Here is a 20,795-nt window from a genome sequence, read left to right as displayed (position 1 = left end):
TTGCCGGTTTGATCCCCAGTCAGGGCACATACAAGAAGCAACCATTGAATACATAAATAAGTGGAACAACAATGTTTCTCTCTCTCTCTAAAAATCAATAAAAAATATTTTAAAAGGTGCCGTAGGACTGTCCTTAAAATAAGAAGGTGTCTGGCTATAAGCATGTGTGCTGTGATTTGAGAGGCTGAGGCCTGGGCACTGAGAAAGGGAAATTTGGTTGGGAGGAGGACAAACAAAAATTCAGTTACATGGAATACTCCCCACAGGGGCAGAGAGGGATACAAAGTAGGGGCCTGGTCAGAGGGGAGGTGGGAGAGTTTCTGCTTCCCAAAAAGAGGAGGGATCCATTGCCATCTCTCTGCTGCCCAGTGAGTGCCACCACGCTGAGCTTTAGTGTAAGTTATTTGTGACCAGGCCTGTCCAAGTGAGTCTTGTGTATTGTGATAAAGCACATACTTAAAGAGGCCCTTGCCACACTATGTCACTTTTTCCTTTCCTCCCCTGCTTGACCCTTCTTTGTAGTGAATTTCTTTGAGTTGCTTTATAATGTCTGCCTGCAGAGGGCCCCATTTTCTTATGGTTGTGTATTAAAGTTGGGACAGTCCAGCCTGGGTCCTCTTCTCCCCATCAAAATTCAAAGGACAAAAGGCCACCACCAGCCTCTGCTTCAGGGAATTCAGCTCCTCCTCATGCTGGGCAACTTTAATGTGCAAGCATGTCACAGAACCCTACATGTGGATGTTTTACTCTCCAGCGGTCAGTCTGAGCATAGCAAAGAGAAGTGGAACCGGCTCTGAGCTGAGTTGGAAGCTGACAACCTGCATCCCAAGCCAGTTTTTAATGCCTAGTATCCTACAATGTATTCTCCTTGCAGCACTCAGGACCTCACCCCACTAATCATTTTTATTACGGTAAAATATATGTTAAAAAAAACAAAAAAAAACAAAAAAAAAACAAAAAAAAAAAACCTCAGAGGAAAAAAAAGACTCAAAAATGCTTCCTACACCAGTTTGTTTCCTCAGCTCAGGCTACGCAGCTTGGAGGGCAGGGCAGCCAGACAAAAACATCTACAGTGCCACTGGTCTCCTTGGCTGAGATTACTACACCATTTGAGCCTATGGCATTTTGGTCCCAGACCTCCTTTCTGCCTAGTATTTTTCATTGTATTTTAATTGATCTAATCACAGTGTGCTCTGTGGAAATTGTACTACTAATACAAAATTTAAAAAGTGTTTGCTATGTGCCAGACAATGTTCTAAGCACTTTACATATATTAACTCTAATCATCACACCTACCTCGAAAGGTAGGTTCTATTGTTAGCCCAAGTTCATCACAAAGCTAGTGAGTGCTGGTGCTGAAGTTCAAACTCACAGGACCTGGCTCCAGCAGTCTGTTCTCTCACACAATACTGCCTCCCAAATGAATCACAAACCCACATGGCTTTTCTTTCACGTAGGTCATTATCAGCATTGTAACTGGCCTCCCGGGATGTCATGCTAGCGAGCTCTGTGCTTTTCTGGTCACTCTGCATAAGGAATATGGCAGGTTAGTATGGCTGCCACCTTTGCTTTGGGGAAAGGGAAACCTTGGACATGTACTGACCTTGGTGTAACTGGTATCAGCACAGTAGTCATCATCCATCCATTCATTTGACACATTTGTACTGAGCACTTTCTGTATGCCAGGCACTGCTCTAAGTGTGGAGGAGAAATGAACAAAACAGACACGAAAATCTCTGCCCTCATGGAATTTACATTCTCCTTTGGGAAGACAATTAACCAGATAAGGAAAATCGTGTATTAGCTAGTGAAAAGTACGATGGAGAAAATAAAGCAGAGAAGCCTGTAGGGATTACTGGGCTGGGAGTTTGGGGGTGGGAGCAGGGATTCCAGCTTTAAAGGGGAGACCTCACTAAGAAGGTGATGTTTGAGCAAAGGCCTGAGAAAGTGAGGGAATGAACCCTGGGTATCTGGAAGAGAACTGTAATAGCCGGACCAGCACAGGCGAAGGCCTGGGAGTGTGCCTTGTCAGCAAGGCAATTCAGGGCCAGGGTGGTTAAAACTTGGGACTGCGTTAGTTCATGTGCAGCTGGGACATGTTGGCTCAGGTGAAACTGGGAAACCATTCATCCATCACTTCCACCTGGCTGGCAGGTTACTAAACAACCCTTGCTCACTGAACTGGGCATTTAGTATCTAGTCAGTCTACCTCAAAGTAAGGCATCCTGCCAGAGGCTGTAGGGATTGAGAAGACTGCAGTGGCCCAGAGGTTTGGGAATTTTCGGTGGGAGGTTGTGGAGGCTGGAGAGACAAGTTTTAGAGAGATGTGAGGGAGATATTGGACCTCCTTTATGTAAGTACTAAGTAGTTAACCAGTTTCTCCCTCATTTCCATTGCTTTTGTTCTGCAATCAGTCTAAATTCTTCACTCTGCACATTTCTTATTCTCAGCAAGCATTTTTTTTTAATATATTTTTACAGAGAGGAAGGGAGAGGGATAGAGAGCTAGAAACATCGATGAGAGAGAAACATCGATCAGCTGCCTCCTGCACACCTCCCACTGGGGATGTGCCCGCAGCCAAGGTACATGCCCTTGACCGGAATCGAACCCGGGACCCTTCAGTCCGCAGGCCGACGCTCTATCCACTGAGCCAAACCAGTTTCGGCTCTCAGCAAGCATTTTACTGTGCACCTGACTGAAGCCATTGTATTGAATGGTCCTTAGGAAGTGACTGCCTGGTCAGGAGTCTTTCTCAGCTCTGAAGTCTATTGGCCTTTTTCCCTGTGGCAAGGAGTTTCCTGTCATAAGCTCCAGTGGCAGTGGTGTCAAGATAGGGGGCTCTGCACCCAGGCAGTACCCTCTACCTATTTCTTGGTGCCAGGATTGCTCTCTCCTGTACAGATGGATTCACTGGGCAGAATGTCTGACATTTGAATCCACGACTGAGCTGCCGGGCCAGGCCTTCAGTTGGTGCCCACAGTGAGATCACACTTGCCATTTCCAGGTGGATGGTGTACCGCCAAGTCATGGATGGCTCTGAGTGTTTTCATGCTGCCCATTTCCAGAAGTACCTTTCCAGTGCCCTGGAGGCCCAGCGGAACCGCTCTGCCCGCCAGTCAGCCTACATCCGCAAGAAGACCAGATTGTTGGTGGTGTTACAAGGGTGAGCACTGGGAGTCTGGGGACAGTGGGGTAGGTGGTGACCTTGCCACTGCTGTTACTTAATGTGTAGCTCACCTAGGGCACAGAACAAACTCCACATGTGTATGAGCAGGGTCTGCGCTACACAGAGAGGCCTTAAATGAGCAAGGACTCCTGTTGCCATCCTGTGGCCTAAGAGTGGCTGGTGTAGCTTACAAACACAAGTTTTAGGTTTGACTTTAACATCATAATATTGCCAAAAGGTAGGAATTAGGGAGGTTTTCTAGGTAAGTTTCTTTGATAATTCTTATAACAATAGTGATCCCTAAGCCTCTTCCTTCACTGTTTAGGCAAGGGAGCTTCACCTGTTTCAGCCCTCCCTCATATGGAGTGGAGAGACAGCCCCCACACTCTGCAGTCTCCAGCCCCACCATCCTGAGGATGGCTGGTCCAGGAGGGTTTCTTGAGACTGTCGGTGAAGAGCTTGATTAGTCCAGCTGAACAAGGAGCTCCCTGAGAAGACAGGTTCAAAGTGTGTACCACTGCTCCCAGCTCCCTGGCTGCAAGGAGCTTCCCTTGACCTCTTGCAAGGCCTTCAAGGAAGGATCCCCATGCAGGTCTATCACCCCCTTAGAGGAGACTGTGCCGAAATGCAGGCCGTACTCTTTATTGGTGTCACTGTAGTTGGTGATAAAGACTCTTATGGCAGTTCTCATAAACTGCTTTTGTGCTATGCTGGTTTTTGTGCTTGTAATAATGATTATTTGCAATTGGCTAATTGTTTCCAGTAAAGAATAGGCCCAGATAATAGTGAGAGTTGGAGGAAAGCCAGGTCAGTGGTCCTGAGCAGGAAATGGGCAAGGCTGTGCACCCCATCAGGCATCATTCCTCTTCCTCATGCCTGTTCTCACCCTGCCCTGGGCTTCCCTTCTGTCAGCGCCTTTGTGGGCTGAGGTTGTGGAAGCCACAGAGCAAGTGTCTGAGTTTAAAACCACTTGTTTTCTTCTGGTTTTTTTCCATTGCTTTTAATGGTCAAAATAATAGATTGGCCCCTGTCAGAGTTGAGAGTCAGTGGGGTATGGACCTGGAGTCAAATTTGTCAATTTAACATTGTGCGGCTGAGGTAATTTTCCATCTTCTGTCACTTCATAGACCATCGTTGATTCCTTGTCTCTGATTGTGCAAGTCTGCAAAAGTGTCAGCTGTGCTGGCTGCTCTCTACTGCAGTGACAGTGCATGGCCAGCCCATTCTTGTCCTCTCAGACACAGCCTTTGCCCAGTCACAGCCCTGGGATGCTAGGGACCTCAGATTTCCTAACAGACTCAAGCCAGGATACCAGCTAAATGCTGTGTCTCTCACTAAGACACTGTCCTTGCAGGCTGGGCCTATTCTCTTGAGGCTCAGCAGGGAACTTGTGGCAGCCTCCTTTGTGAATGTCCATCTCCTTGGGGCTGGACCTCCGAGCCCAGCATTGAGACTGCTGGTGAAGGGTGACCCCAAAGGCTTCTCAAATCGAGAATGTATTCCTTTAATGTTACTTTAATCTTCATTTATAGGATTCTTTGGGGTAAACCTGTGGTTGGGGCTGAGTTTTATTTTGCCCCTAGAGTGGCCTGGTACCATTTGACTTACTGCAGCACTGGGGGCAGTGGTGTTGAGCTTTGACATCAAGTGGAGCTATTAGTTGTTACTATAAAAATTAATGTATTTTGAAATTATGAAATTTTTAATGGAGGACAGAACAGTGGTTGTCAGGAGTTAGAGATGAGAGTGGGAGGACAGAAGGGAGGTGTGTGTGGTTATAAAAGGGATCCTTATGGTGGTGAAGCTGTTCAGTATCTTGACTATGGTCGTGAATATAGGAACCTACACAGGTGACAGAATTCTATGGAACGACATACATATAACACACAAATAAGTAAAACTGGATAAATCTAAATTTTAAAAATTAATTTTAAGGAATTTGTTTATACTTTGGAAGGTTGTAAAATCATTCTTTAAATTATCTACATTTAAAACTAAGTATCTCAGAGGCAAAGAAGCATTGAACAGACTGTCAAAACTACAGCGGGAAGGCAGAGGAGGTTTTGAGGGGGGTGCTGTAAGAGATCAACTGAAGGACTTGTACGCATGCATATAAGCATAACCAATGGATAAAAGACACTGGGGGCGGGCAGGTAAAGGCATGTACTGGGGGGAAGGGGAGGCTGGGGGGAGGTCAATGGGGAAAAAAAAAGAGACATATGTACTACTATTTGTAATACTTCAAACAATTAAAAAAATAAATTAATTTAAAAAACTATCTCAAAAATTAATTAATTAATTAACTAATTAACTAATTACATAAATAAAACTAAGTATCTCTCTAAAAACAAAAATTGAATTGTGCCCCGTCGGTGTGGCTCAGTGGTTGAGAGTTGACCTATGAACCAGGAGGTCACGGGTTAGATTCCTGGTCAGAGCACACGCCCTGGTTGCGGGCTCAATCCCCAGTAGGGGGTGTGCAGGAGGCAGCCAATCATTGATTATCTCTCATCATTGATGTTTCTATCTCTCCCTCTCCCTTCCTCTCTGAAATCAATTTTAAAAATGTATTTTTTAAAATTGAATTAATGTAAAACATGTTCCCAAATTCTAGGCTTAAATTGCAAACATAAAACAGAGCCCAAAGGACACTTGAATGGAATATCTGTTATTTCAAAGGAAAGAAAGTTCAAGTCCTGCTGGGGTTTTATTTTGGTTTTGGTTTTATTTTTAATAAAGGTAGTACAGACAAAAAAAGAGGCAAACATGAAGAACCAGTTTTTTGCCTTCATCATGCATTCAGGCAGTTTAGCCAAAGTGGCCGGATGCAGTCTGACAGCTGAAGTGGCCTGCTCCTTCGGTGGTGAGGACTGCCTCCTTCTGTTTGGAGGCCATGCCCAGGGGCTGGGGAGCGAGGAAGGGTCTAGCAGAACCCCTCAATAAGTAGCGTGAATGACACTTAGGGCTTCCTCTCTTGCCACAGGGGCTCTTGGCTGCAGTGCGAGATGCATCATGTAGATGCGCTGGCCTCACCAAGGAGCCTGGGGCCTGTTTCTACTCTAACCTTTTTCATTAAAATAAATGAAGGTTAATGGAATGCTCTGACAACCTGGGAATTCCCCAGTCACCCTCTCTAAGGGTAAACCTATTGTGTTAGAATGACCAAAATCTGCAGGACTGGCTTGTAAATCTTTTTTTTTTTTTAAATAGTTCATTGATTCATAGAAAGAGAGGAAGGGAGAGGGAGAGAGGGAAAGAGAAACATAGATGTGAGAGAGAAACATCCATCAGCTGCTTCCAGCATTGCCTTGATCCCATTTGTGCCCTGACCTGGAATCAAACCAGCAACCTTTCGGTGCATGGGACAACACCCAACCAACTGAGCCACACCTGCCACAGCTGTAAATCTTTTTCAGTTCTTTTTTACCCTAAGAAATGAGAGCCAAGCCCTAGCTGGCTTGGCTGAGTGGATAGAGTGCTGGCCTGAAGACTGAAGGGTCCCAGGTTCAATTCTGGTCAAGAGCATATGCCCAAGTCCTGGGCTCCATCCCCAGTAGGTGGCGTGCAGGAGGCAGCCAATCAATGATTCTCTCTCATCATTGATGTTTCTATCTCTCTCTCCCTTTCCCTTCCTCTCTGAAATCAATAAAAATATATTTTTTTAAAAAAAGAAATGAGAGTTTCTATAGGCTCCTACCAAATATGGAAATTTAAAAAGCTCCAAAGACTCTTATTTTTTTAGAATCAGGGAAAAAGCTCATGCTGAGGAGCAAGGCAGGGACACTTAACCATGGGAGTTATATCTATTAAACATGACCACAAAGAGATTTGAGGCAGTGTGCAAGCATCAGTCCTGCTCACCATGTGTGCGTAAGGGCCTGGCAGTGTGGGCAATGCGGGGGTCTCTCCTGGCATCCAGGCCCACTCAGACACTGCAGAACCAGTGGAGAGAACTCCACATGGTTGTACACAGGCACGGGGAGAAACTTTCAAAAAAAGCCAGTGAGCCATGGCTGGGTAGCTCAGTGTGTTAAAGCACTGTCCCGATACACCAAGGTTGCAGGTTCAATCTCCGGTCAGGGCACATATAAGAATCAATCAATGAATGCATAAATAAGTGGAACAACTCCTCTCCTCTCATCACCTTCCCTCTTCTCTCTTCCTCTCTCTCTCTTTCTCTCACCTCCCAACCTCCCTTCCTCTTTCCTCCTAAAAATTAAAAATGAAAAGTCAGTGAGCAGCCCAGCCAGTGTAGCTCATTTGGTTGAGCACTGTCCCATGCACCAGGAGGTCGCCAATTCAATTCCTGGTCAAGGTACATGCCTGGGTTGTAGGCTCAATCCTGGTAGGGGACAAGCAGGGGTAGCTGATAGATGTTTCACTCTCACATCAGTGTTTCTCTCTCACTCTTCTCTCTCTAAAAATCAATTAAAAAATCTTTTTTAAAAATCATATTACAGCCGAAACCGGTTTGGCTCAGTGGATAGAGCGTCGGCCTGCGGACTCAAGGGTCCCGGGTTCGATTCCGGTCAAGGGCATGTACCTTGGTTGCGGGCACATCCCCAGTGGGAGGTGTGCAGGAGGCAGCTGATCGATGTTTCTCTCTCATTGATGTTTCTAGCTCTCTATCCCTTTCCCTTCCTCTCTGTGAAATATCAATAAAATATATTTTTTTAAAAAAATCATATTACAGCCCGGCCAATATGGCTCAGTGGTTGAGCATTGATCTATGAAGCAGGAGGTCACGGTTCAATTGTTGTGGGCTCGATCCCCAGTAGGAGGCGTGCCGGAGGCAGCTGATCAATGATTCTCATCATGAATGTTTCTCTTTCTCCCTCTCCCTTCCTCTCTCTGAAATCAATAAAAACATATTTTTAAAAAAATTTAAGAAAGAGGAAGAAAAGCTGATGATCAGAGGGCTCACTCTAAAGGTTCTCTGGCTACCAGGTCCTCATCGGGGAATTCTAGAAGCTAGCACACTCTGTTCTTTACTAAAGCACTGAGGCAGACCTGGGGGGAGTGCTAAAATTGTAATCTGGCCCTAACCGGTTTGGCTCAGTGGATAGAGTGTCAGCCTGCGGACTGAAGGGGCCCGGGTTCAATTCCAGTCAAGGGCATGTACCTTGGTTGCGGGCACATCCCCAGTGGTGGGTGTGCAGGAGGCAGCTGATCAATGTTTCTCTCTCATCAATGTTTCTAACTCTCTATCCCTCTCCCTTCCTCTCTGTAAAAAATCAATAAAATATATTTTAAAAAATAAATAAAATAAAATAAAATTGTAATCTGGGATAGAGCCAAGTGCTGTTTTACAGATGAGTTGTTTGTAGTGACTCAGAAAATGGCTCAGGCAGGCTGTACCTATCCTGCCAGCCACCACAACTGCCCTCCCAAGGGCCCAGGATAAGACTCAGGCCCATATGATCAGCAAGCCTGCCCATCAGCTTTGCCTCCCCTCCATTGAAACTGACCTTTTGGTCATAGGCTGGGCCAGTCAGGAAATGTTCTCCACAAAGTGAAGAGAGCAGGTTCCCTCTTGGAGTGGCCATGTGTCTACCTGATGTTGAATGTCCACTCATTCATCTACCCTGCTTTAGACACCATAGATTACAGCACTCAAAAACCACCTTTCATCTTAACTGCAGAGTCAGACTATACTATCTAATAAAGAGGGAATATGCTAATAGACCCTCATGTCGTCGCAAAAATGGCAGTACCCACAGCCAATAAGGAGGGAATATGCTAATTGACTGCCACGCCCTCAAAGATGGCGGCACCCACAGCCACAAGATGGCGGCTCCCAGTCCCCTCAGCCCCACTGGGGTGGCAGACGTGCGGGTCAATTAGTGCGCCTGCCTCCAGAGTCCCCCAGTCCCCTCAGCCCCCCAGCTGCCCAGGGCCAGTCGAGGTGCAGGCAAGCCTCGGATGGCGGCTGCCCAGCAGCCCAGAGCCACCCGAGGCTCAGGTAACCAGGGCCAGCCCAGAGCCACCCGAGGCTCAGGTAACCAGGGCCAGCCGAGGCTTGCACTGCCGGCAGTGGCAGCAGCAGAGGTGTGATGGGGCGTCGCCTTCCCCTGATCACTAGGTTGCCTCCCACCTCTGAGGGCTCCCAGACTGTGAGAGGGGGCAGGCCGGGCTGAGGGACCGCCCCCCCCCCCCCCCCCCCCCCCGCTCCAGTGCATGAATTTTCATGCACCAGGACTCTAGTAGACAAATAAATGAGAAAATACAGAGTATGTAGCTGATGTTCAGTGCTTTGGAGAAGAATTAGAGCAAGAGCAGGTTGTGCCAGAGAGGGGGTTGCTGTTATCACATAGGCTGTATAAAGTCAGAGGGCACCTCCCTCACAAGAGAGTGAGAGTGAGAGTGAGAGTGAGAGTGAGAGTGAGAGTGAGAGTGAGAGAGTAAGCCCTGCAGGCATCTGAGCAAAGCACATCACATGAGGGGATAGTGAGTGCATGGTGGAAGTATGCCTGGAATATTCAGGGAACAACCAGAAGGCCAAAGTTGCTGATTCAGGTAAGGAAAGGAATAGCAGGTGAAACTCTTTTATGAAGTATGGGGGACAGGTCTTAGAGGGCTATTGGGCCATTGTAAGAGCTTTTGCTTTCACATTGCGTGGGTTGGAAGCACTCAGTAGCTTAGCACAATGAGATTAGTACCATCTCTCTGGTTTCTGTGTTGAAGACAGTTTAGAGAGAGGCAAGGACAGAAGCAGGGAGCCATTGAAGTAGCTGTGGGGGTGATCTAGGCAAGAGATAGCATTTGGACCCAGTAGTAGCATGGGAATATGAGCAGTAATGTCATTCTAGTTATGTTCTGAAGATTGAGAAAAAATAGCCCTAGCTGGTTTGGCTTAGTGGATAGAGCATCAGCCTGCAGACTGAAAGTTCCCGGGTTCATTTCCGGTCAAGGGCACATGCCTGGGTTGCAGGCTCAATCCCCAGTAGGGGGTGTGCAGGAGGCAGCCGATCAATGAATCTCTCTCATCATTTATGTTTCTATCTCTCTCTCCCTCTCCCTTCCTCTATATCAGTGGTTCTCAACCTTTCTAATGCCACGACCCTTTAATACAGTTCCACATGTTGTGGTGACCCCCAACCATAAAATTATTTTCGTTGCTACTTCATAACTGTAATCTTGCTACTGTTATGAATCGTAATGTAAATATCTGTGTTTTCTGATGGTCTTAGGTGACCCTGCTAGCGATTCTCAACCTGTGGGTCACGACAGGTTGCTGTAGAGCCTAAGACCATCAGAAAACACAGATATTTACATTACGATTCATTAACAGTAGCAAGATTACAGTTATGAAGTAGCAACGAAAATAATTTTATGGTTGGGGGTCACCACAACATGAGGAACTGTATTAAAGGGTCGCGGAATTAGAAAAGTTGAGAACCACTGCTCTATATCAATAAAAATATATATATATTTTTTTAAGTAAAAAGATTGAGAAAAAAATGGAGTCAAGATGACCCCAGACAAATCTTTTGGCCCAGCAGCTGAAGGAGTGTTCTTCTCTGCTGAGAAGGACAAGGCCTTGGGAGGAGCAGGTGTGGGGGAATTGGGTCATGAACATATTAAGTTCTAAGTGAAAATGTCAATTTGACTCTGCACATCTGGAGTTTGGAGGGAGTTCCAGGCAGGAGATACAAATGCAAGGGTATTTGACACGCGTCTCCCAAACTGGAGAGGTACCTGATGAACCCCCTTTTCTCTCTTGCCTACATGTTCTGTGAGGTAGAAGGAGAGGAAAGAGCTATTTTAAGAAAAATAAACCAATGCAGAAGCTCCTAACTTGATCAGAAAACAGGCCTAAGAACACCAAGTCCCACCCTCAGAACCCCATAGTCACTTTTGCAGACTTACCTTTACCCTGGGGTTTGGGGATTGAACTTCTACCCACACTTGCACAGTTATGAGGACTAATGGAACTCGGGAATGCAGAAACACTGTGGATTCCAGTGGCTCCAAATCATGAAGTGGGGTGACTCCAAGAACCCAATCAAAGGCTGCTCCTCTTGATCCTCCTTCCACTCTTGCTCAAGCCACTTGGCATTCTCCTTTTTCCCCCCCGACACCCCAATCAGTTAACTAACCATTCCCTTTTTTTCCTCAGCTACACAGATGTTATTGATGTTGTCCAGGCCCTGCAGACCCATCCAGACTCAAATGTCAAGTCTTCCTTCACCATTGGTGCCATCACAGTGTGTGTGGAGCCCCTGAGCTGCTACATGGAGCACAGGTACACTCCTAAGACCACCTCCAGCCCACAGGACATGGTGTGTTTAGTGTACAGAAAGCAACACACTAGAAGGAGACACATCTTCATGTGTTTGTCTTTTGGAACACATCAGTTTACCTTATATACAATAAATGCTCAGTTGTTACTGGATTAGTGCCCGGTTCTAAAAGATCCCTTTGGACTGGCAACCTCTCTTCACCTTTCTTTGTGTGCTAAAGAGGCAGTGGAACTGGGAGAAGCATCTCCCAGAAAGAAATGCCCAGGGCAGCCTTTTCTTCTGTCTTTACTGCATAGGAGGGGCCTGTGTCCCAAGGCCCTTGGAATTTCTCAAAGATACTTTTTCATATGGTAAAGCCATCTTAAAGCCATTTTACCTCAGTTAATGACACTCATTCTCACTACCAAACGGGGAACTTTTTTTTCTTCTAACTTTGGAAGTAATATAAGAACAGCAAAGAAAATTGAGTTATAATTTGTCCATAATCTCACTAATTCAATGTAACTATTACAATATTTGTGAATTCCTTTCTGATCTTTTTTTTAAATTCTTTATTGTTTAAAGTATTACATATAGTATTACATATGTCTCCTTTTTCCCCCATTGGCCTCTCCTCAGCCTCCCCCACACCCCATCACATGCCCTCACCCACCTAGTGTCTATGCCCATGGGTTATGCTTATATGCATGCATACAAGTCCTTTGGTTGATCTCTTACCCCCCACCCTACCCCCACCCTCCCTTCCCTCTGAAGTTTGATGGTCTGTTTGATGCTTCTCTGTCTCTGGATTATTTTTGTTCATCAGTTTATGTTGTTCATTATATTCCACAAATGAGTGATATTTATCTTTCTCAACTGGCTTATTTCGCTTAGCATAATGCTCTCCAGGTCCATCCATGCTGTTGCAAATGGTAAGAGTTCTTACTTTTTTACAGCAGCATAGTATTCCATTGTGTAGATGTACCACAGTTTTTTAATCCACTCATCTGCTGATGGGTACTTAGGCTGTTTCCAAATCTTAGCTATTGTAAATTGTGCTGCTATGAACATAGGGGTGCATATGTCCTTTCTGATAGGTGTTTCCGATTTCTTGGGATATATTCCTAGAAGTGGGATTACTGGGTTGAATGGGGTTTTTAATTTTTTGAGGAAACTCCATGCTGTTTTCCACAGTGGCTGCACCAGTCTGCATTCCCACCAGCAGTGTACAAGGGTTCCTTTTTCTCCACATCCTCTCCAGCACTTGTCGTTTGTCGATTTGTTGATGATAGCCATCCTGACAGATATCTCATTGTCTTTTTGATTTGCATCTCTCAGATGACTAGTGACTTTGAGCATGTTTTCATATGTTTCTTGGCCTTCTCTATGTCCACTTTCAAAAAGTCTCTATTTAAGTCCTTTGCCCATTTTTTGATTGGATTGTCTATCTTCCTTTGGTTAAGATGTATGAGTTCCCTATAAATTTTGGAGATTAGGCTCTTATTGGATACTAGAGGCCTGTTTCACAAAGATACATGCAATAGGCCTTCCTTCCCCTGGCATCCGGGACCCAGGCCTTCGCTCTGGCCACTGCCTTCTGTCTTTGCTCCGGCCAGAGCCTTCAGTCTTCGCTCCAGCCAGAGCACTGCTCCTGTAGCTCCCTCCACCCCCCGACCTTCCCCTCATAGCAGGCATCCCACCCCACCTGCCGCTCTGCACCTGCATGTGTGCTGCCCAGAGGCCCGGAGCAGCTGGGGGGCAGGGCCACTTCCATCTTTGACTGGTTAATTTGCATACTCACTCCTGATTGGCTGGTGGGTGTCACAAAGTGACAGTCAGTTTGCATGTTTCTCTTTTATTAGTGTAGATAACATTGGCAAATATGTTCTTCCATGCAGTGGGCTTTCTTGTTGTTTTGTAGGTTTTTATTTTGATGTAGTCCCATCTGTTTATTTTCTCCTTAGTTTCCATTGCCCTAGGAGCTGTATGCCAGGACCATTCTAATCATTGAAGGGGCAGCAAAGAACAAGTTAACCCAGGTCTTTACTTTTTTGTGGATATGCACATGAGAATTTTGGGACACATGTTTTGGGGTAGATTAGATCAGTATCATTTATTGATTGACTAAAATTTTATATAAATCAGGTACTTGGTTGGAACTTGAGAAAATGCATGATACCATACCTACATAAGACTTAGGAGTATATTATAACCACAGCTGTTATTCAGAGGAAGAGCTGGTCAGCAACCACTATAGTATACGCATTATTTCAGTGTTTGTTGGTGCAGAACTTGTCTACTATGTTTAAGACTCCTAAGCCAGGCACTCTTTAATATTACAGTTTAGTAGGGAGGATGAGTGAGCCAACATTTATTTTGCTCTGTCCGGCACTGTGATGCTTTACCCCTCTTAATTCTCTAAATCCTCCTTTAAGGTAGGCTTCATTGTCATGTTTTACCATGAGAGAGCCACTCAGAAAAATTAAGTAATTTTCCAAATGCCAGAGCAATGACATGTACGTAATTAATCATGATATAGAGTAGGAAGTGCCATAATAAAAGATAAGTTGTATAATACAATTTTATACAAATTATAAAGAAGCAGTGAAAACTCCTATTTGAATTAGAAAGAAAGCCAGAGTATGAATTTGAAGGACCGGGATCCCAAAGATGCCAAGATATGAGAAATTGTATTCTAGTTTCAGGGAATCGTATGTATGTGCAAGTCCGTGTGTTCTGAATATTTTCTTTGCAGATGCTTAAAGGGAGCAGCTTGATGACCCCAGGCCCTCTCAGATCCCTTAAGGGGGAACTCTGCTCAACCTTATCTAAAATGCCTAGCTATGAGAAGCAAGCAGGGTGCTAAGAAGGGCCTTTCAGGGCATGTACTCTCAGGTCACAAGCACTTGATGGGGACAGACACTTTCTAACAATATATTTGCTGTAGGGGAGGAGGGCGTTCAGTGAACAGTGAGTACAGGGAAGTCAGTGAGTTCTGTTCTTGGGAGACTCTGGTGTGGATGTTCCAGGGCTCTTGACCTTGCTCAGAGCACATAGGGGGTTCCTTCTTGGAATTCTTCAGACCCCATGAGGTAGTCAGGCAAGAGCAGCCCAAAAAATGGTATTCATCCAGCTCACTCACCCACCAAATTCGGTTCCAAATGATGTGTGCCTGGCTGTTTTTAGAAATCAAATAGAAGAATGAAGACTTGCCACCACCAAGGAAAATCCCTCCAGTGTTTTGAACAGCATTAATACCTGCCACATAGACCAGAAACAGTTCAGAAGTGTGGCTTCAGTAAGCATCCCACTTGCAGGGAAAGAAAACAGGAGCTCTGTGGTGCCAAGCAGACCTGGGTCCCTGCATCAGCCTTCCCACTTATTAGCTTCATGTGCAGCCTTGGGCAAAGTGCTTAGACTGCTTAGTCATCCTACACCCATTCTTCTCATCTTTTAACGGGGTGGCTGTAAGACAGAACAAGATTGTATATGTGAACTGCTTGCATAAGGCCCAGCCCCATAGTAAGATAAAAGGCAGCTATTCTCATTAGTGTTACTGTTCTTCCCTGAGAAGAGCACTGTGATGTTTTAGGAGTTTTAAAGCACTGAGAGTATGGGATTTTCTCTGGGGCTTCCTACAGAGCTCCAGTTATTAACTAACTCACACTTTGGATCAGTCACCCGCACCTGCTTCAGTTGTGGTCCAGTCCGTTTCCTGTTTTTCATTCACTATTAGAGGTCAGAATGGGATTAAAGGGGAAACAGGATTCTAGTGCGCACATGAAGGAAACATGGCAACTTTGGTACTGAAAGCCCCTGTTAGAGTTAGGTGAATGTAATTTTTCTCATCTTCCTTGAATTTCCCCTTTATGAAGACAGTATCTTTAAAAAAAAAAAAAAAGCCAGCTCTTTTTCTGTTTCCTATAGTCTAGAGACTGTCCGTGCTCAGGTAGGCATCCCCTCTTCAGCATTCCACCAAGAGTTGGCCACGTAGGGACTTTTCCTGGTTTAAGGAACCCTGTTTTGGTTCAAAGCTGTGAAAACCTCTTGCATAGCCATGGCTGTCCTAATGCTCAGTGCATCCTGTCGCTTGCCCCTCAAGTAAATCATCATAGGTATCAGTGATATGCTCATTTTTGTGGGAAATAATGACAACTCCGACATTATGGTTTTAAAATATTTCTTTTTCCTTCCTAGATTTCTCTTTCCAAAATGTCTTGACCAGTGTTCACAAGGTAAGCAATGGGCTTTACTCCTGTTTGCATGACTTTCCGATTCTGTTTAGATGCAACAGACTTTTCTTCATGCTCCTACCTACCATTCTAAAATCTAAAACAAAAAAATTGGTACAGAGAAAACTTGGACATCTTTTATTTTTGTATTTGATCAGCAGATTTCTTCCAGAGTTTGTCTCTTAATGATGACACATTGCCATGGTAACACCTCTCCTGAGCTGGGCTTAAATCTGCCCTTGTGCTGAAACCGGTTTGGCTCAGTGGATAGAGCGTCGGCCTGCGGACTGGGGGGTCCCGGGTTCGATTCTGGTCAGGGGCATGTACCTTGGTTGTGGGCACATCCCCAGTGGGAGGTGTGCAGGAGGCAGCTGATCGATGTTTCTCTCTCATCAATGTTTCTAGCTCTCTATCCCTCTCCCTTCCTCTCTGTAAAAAATCAATAAAATATATTTTAAAAAAAAATCTGCCCTTGCCTTCCATTCTAACTAATACCTATTGAATAGGTATTCCTAGCCACTGGAACATTAAGATCTTGCATTTCTCCTGTCCCATGAGTGCAGAGTGTGGCCCGATAGAACCTTCTCCCTTAATATTCCCCCTACATACACTGGAATTTTCCATACCTGCTTCGTGGCATTTAGAAAAATCCACCCATCTGTAGATTACACTCAACTTTGCATTGTCTTACTGTCTGGAACCCTAGAAGCAGCACTTTTTTGTCATATTAGCTATGGTGCCTGGAGACCCAGAATAAATTCTAAGTTTCCTGCAGTGGTGATAAAATGCTCATTGTTGTCAGAAGACCTGGGCTCTGGGCTTTCTGAGCCAGCCCAGCAAGTAGATATCAGACAGAGAAAAACTCGGTGTCCCCAGCAGAGTTTTGCCCTGCTGAGCCCACTGCCAGTCCACAGGGAGCGGAGACAGCAGAGCATACCAGAGAACCAGAGATGTTGTCCTGGGAAACAGCTGAGCTGGGTGCTGCACAGGGCAGGAGGTCGGGTCACTGGCGGGAGGAATGTGCAGTCGGACTGCTGCACCAGGAGTCTCAAGTCCTGCCTCCAGAGGCCCCTGTGGCTTTACAGGCATTGCACCCCAGAAACTGAGTGGAATGGAGGTAGATACTCAGAGTATCTACCCCAGGTAGAGATTAAGGAGATTTTATGGAAGTTGGGTCAGTGGGATATGATGATAGGTTACATATGGGACATGAGTTAGAAAACGGAGATATCTTAGATGACTCCTAGGTTTCTAGCTTGAGAGATTAGGAAGGTTGGTGGTGCCTGTCCTTGAAATAGAAAGCACAGGAAAAAACAAAGGACTGGAAGATAACCAAGGAGAGCGTCTGGTCCTCAGATACATGTTTGGTAGTCAGCATCAAAGCCACGGGTGTGGGCTGTAGTCAGCTCCTGTCCACCACATTATTGCCATCCTAGTGTCCTTGGCGCTTGACACTTTCTCTCTCAGTGCCCCTCTGCTTTTTTTGCACATAAAGCACAGATGGTTGGCAAAGGGCAAGTGCTTTGTCTTCACTGTTCATGAGCCTGAGCAATATTACAGGACAAATTGCATTCTCTCTGGCACTTAGTAGGAATATTTCAATATAACTGTCTCCTAATTCAGTGTTCAAAGGCAACTTGTGTCAAATTCTGTGCTTGTATAAGGCTAGGGATGCGATCAGATATGGGGGTCACATATGCTGTTTTTTGAACTCCAGGGGGGCTTGTGCAGTGACAGTGCCTTGATAAATATCTTCCCCTCGCATCTGGGCCCAGGGAACCCTGTGGACTGGTCTGGCCTGGCTCACCATGGGCATGAGCTGCCTGGCGGGGGGCCCGGGGGGTGGGGGGAGAGGAGATAAAAGGCAAGGTCAGTTGACTCATGAACAATACAGGTTTGAACTGTGCAGATCTGCTTATATGCAGATTTTTCAATAAATACTGTAAATGTATTTTCTCTATGATTTTTTAATAACATTTTATTTTCTCTGGCTTATAAGAATACAGTATATAATACATATAACATACAAAATATATGTTAACTGTTTGTTAACAGTAGGCTATTAGTAGTTCAGTTTTGGGGTAGTCAAAAGTTATATGTAGCCTAGCCCGTGTGCCTCAGTGGTTAAACGTCAGCCTATGATCCAGGAGGTCATGGTTCAATTCTTAGGCCACATGCCCGGATTGCAGGCTTGATCCCCAGTTGTGGGCATGTGGGAGGCAGCTGATCGATAATTCTCTCTCATCACTGATGTTTCTCTTTGTCTCCCTCTCGTTCCTCTCTCTGAAATCGATTTTTTAAAATTATATGCAGACTTCATTTTACTATAATGCCCCTAACCCCGAAGTTGTTTAGGGTCAACTGTATTTTTCTCCTCGGTGATTTAGTGGCTCCCTTGGAGGTGGGACCTGACACCAGTAGACAAACACTTCATGTCCCAAGGAAGCATATTGCTTCCCTTTGCTCCTTTTAGTGAGTCAGGCTCCCTGATTCATTGCTTTTATAGCAAAGGATTATTTATAATGAGAAAAGGACTGTAGTGTAGTCCCAAGATGATGTGTATTACAGAAATTAAGGATTAGGAAATAATCTCAGTGCTTAAAAAGCTAGCAGGGCCAATTATAATGTTGCCTTGAATGCAGAGTGACACATTTTACTAACATGCACTGCTCTTAGAAGTATCTATAGATAGTTAAAAGAGGCGAACTTTGTTTTCTTCAGGGCTACTGAAAGTCTTTCGCCCAGACTAGGATGGTCAGATAGACCTCAGAGGTGTCTGGGCACTGTTGGGAATGGGCCAGACTGGTGAGACCTTGGCCAAATCTGGGTATTCACTCCTTGGTACAAACAGAAGGAAGCTCCTGAACCAAGCAAAATGAAAACACCCATTGTGGCCTCTTCACCCTGAGCTCCAGATAACTGCTGCACCTGCTGCACAGATGGCATTTCCTCTTGACAGGTGGCAGTTTGCATAGCTGGCCTAAGGAATGCTAGGCATAATCCTTTTGCTTGTTTCCCTATAAAGCAAAGCCCCTTTTCTATATCCAGTTCTTGACCTAGAATTCCAAGCCCACAGGGTTTGCCTATGATGGTACTTGTGAGGCAGACAGTACTTCGGGCAGAATACCTCTCACCTTTTCCTGGACAGGCCAGGCCTGTTTGTGACCCTGGTAGTATACACTGCTTAGGTTGGCATGTTTGCACTAGTCTGACTCCAGTTTCTTTGGCCCAAGAAGATACTAGACAGAATCCTAAGGCCTTTATTAGCCTTTACTGAGCCTTTCCTGGCTCCTCACTGCAAGACCCACCACAGCTATTCTCATCTTCTACCCCTGGGAATCTGACAGGCCTCTTGCAGCATCCGGCTTCTGTATCTGCCATCTCCGGAATGTGCTGAGCCTTCTAGAACCCTGCCTGCTTCCCACTGTGCCACATTCTGAGCCTGGCCTCCTCACCTTGCCTCACTCTGTTTCCAGAGGCCCCAGTCACTTCCTGTGGCTGAACCAGTGCATGGGGTTCTGGCATTAGCTCACCAGGCTGTCCTTCCTGTCTCCCCTGCAGCCTCCAGAGTGACCTTCCTAAATGGGAAAGGGAGCACAGGCACCACCAGTGTCACCTTCATTAGCAGGCTTCCCTGACACTCTGGCTGAAGATGGTGCATCTTTTTCTTTTCTTTTTATTGAATGTATTGGGGTGACACAGGTTAACAAAATTATATAGGTTGAAGATGCTCCATCTTAATGTTAAAGCTTCTGAACAGAAAGGGCATGCAAGGAACCTTTTAAAATGGAATAAACAAAATGCTAACATATTCTCCATTTGAATTTCTAATCATATGCTGTTACCAAAACTAGGTCTTACATGGAGACCTTAACAATAGAGGTGTTTTGGGTTTTTTTAATCCTCACTCAAGGATATTTTTCCATTGATTTTTAGAGAGAGTGGAAAAGAGAGAGAAAGACAGAGAGAAATATTGATGTGAGAAAACACATCGATTGGTTGCCTCCTCTATGAGCCCTGTCCAGGGCCCGGGCCAGGGAGGAGCATGCAACCGAGGTACATGCCCTTGACCGGAATCGAACCCGGGACCCTTCAGTCTGTAGGCTGACACTCTATCCACTGAGTGAAACAGGCTAGGGCAGCAGTAGAGGTTTTGAGTGTGTTAGAAGCTTATTTAAAAATGTGATTCTGGCCCTAGCCGGTTGCTCAGTGGTTAGAGCGTCAGCCTGTGGACCAAAGGGTCTTGGGTCGATTCCCAGTCAAGGACACATGCCTTGGTTGCAGGTTCCCCAGCCCTGGTCAGGGCATGTAGAGCATGTGGGAGGCAACCAATCAATGTGTCTCTCTCATATCTATGTTTCTCTCTTTCTCTCTCTCTATCTCTCATTCTCTCTCTCTCTCTCTCTCTCTCTCTCTCTCTCTCTCTCTCTCTCTTTCCCTCCTCCCTCCTTTCCACTCTCTCTAGAAATCAATGGAAAAAATATCCTCTGGTGAGGGTTTTTTATTTAATGTGATTCTGTATATTCCTATATACTTGTAGATGCATAGACTGTCTGAGGAAGCCTACTCAAAACTGGTTATCAGTGCTTGCCTCTGGGGAAGGGCTCAGGGTGCAGAGGAAGGAGGAAGAAACTGTGTACTGAATACCTTTTTGTACTTTGAGTTTTATACCAAAAATATGTATGTACCTAGCCGTAGAAACCTTTTCAGATGGCTGTCTGATGAATGGGATTTGCTTAGAGTTTTATGTAGGATATATTTCGGCATGTGAGTGCCCATACCATAGCTGCTATGGCAGCTGCCTTCGGAGGTTAAGTGGCATGTATCTTTTCTTTTCTTTTTTTTATAATATATTTGTATTTATTTCAGAGAGGGAGAGGGAGAAAAAGATAGAAACATCAGTGATAAGACGGAATCATTAATCATTGATCGGCTGCCTCCTTCACACCCCACACTGGGGATTGAGCCTGCAACCCAGGCATGTGACCTCCTGGTTCATGGGTTGATGCTCAATCACTGAGCCACACCTGCCGGGAAAATCTTCTTAGTTATAGAATTAACAATAACACCTGTGATAATTCTATTACAAAGTGGAATATAAATGTTGAAAATCTTAAAAACCTATAAATGAAATTATATCTAACAAAAAATTAGGAGGACAACAGGAGATAAAAC

General features: G+C 45.2%; 1 protein-coding gene across 3 annotated transcripts in view; it reads left to right on the top strand.

Moving 5' to 3' along the window:
- The window catches only part of DNAAF9 (dynein axonemal assembly factor 9), a 136,609-nt gene that overhangs the window by 97,374 nt on the left and 18,440 nt on the right, over positions 1-20,795 (top strand). For all 3 annotated transcript variants that reach the window (XM_080685377.1, XM_080685376.1, XM_080685378.1), the window contains exons 26-29: positions 1,458-1,546; positions 3,005-3,163; positions 11,286-11,411; positions 15,586-15,623. In XM_080685377.1, coding sequence (XP_080541503.1) covers positions 1,458-1,546; positions 3,005-3,163; positions 11,286-11,411; positions 15,586-15,623 — 412 coding nt within the window. The remainder of the gene's footprint in view (positions 1-1,457; positions 1,547-3,004; positions 3,164-11,285; positions 11,412-15,585; positions 15,624-20,795) is intronic.

Source organism: Plecotus auritus (assembly GCF_963455305.1).
Source record: "Plecotus auritus genome assembly, chromosome: 8".
NCBI lineage: Eukaryota > Metazoa > Chordata > Mammalia > Chiroptera > Vespertilionidae > Plecotus > Plecotus auritus.
Note: the sequence above shows the minus strand (reverse complement) of the source record. Positions and strands in the feature narration are given on the sequence as shown.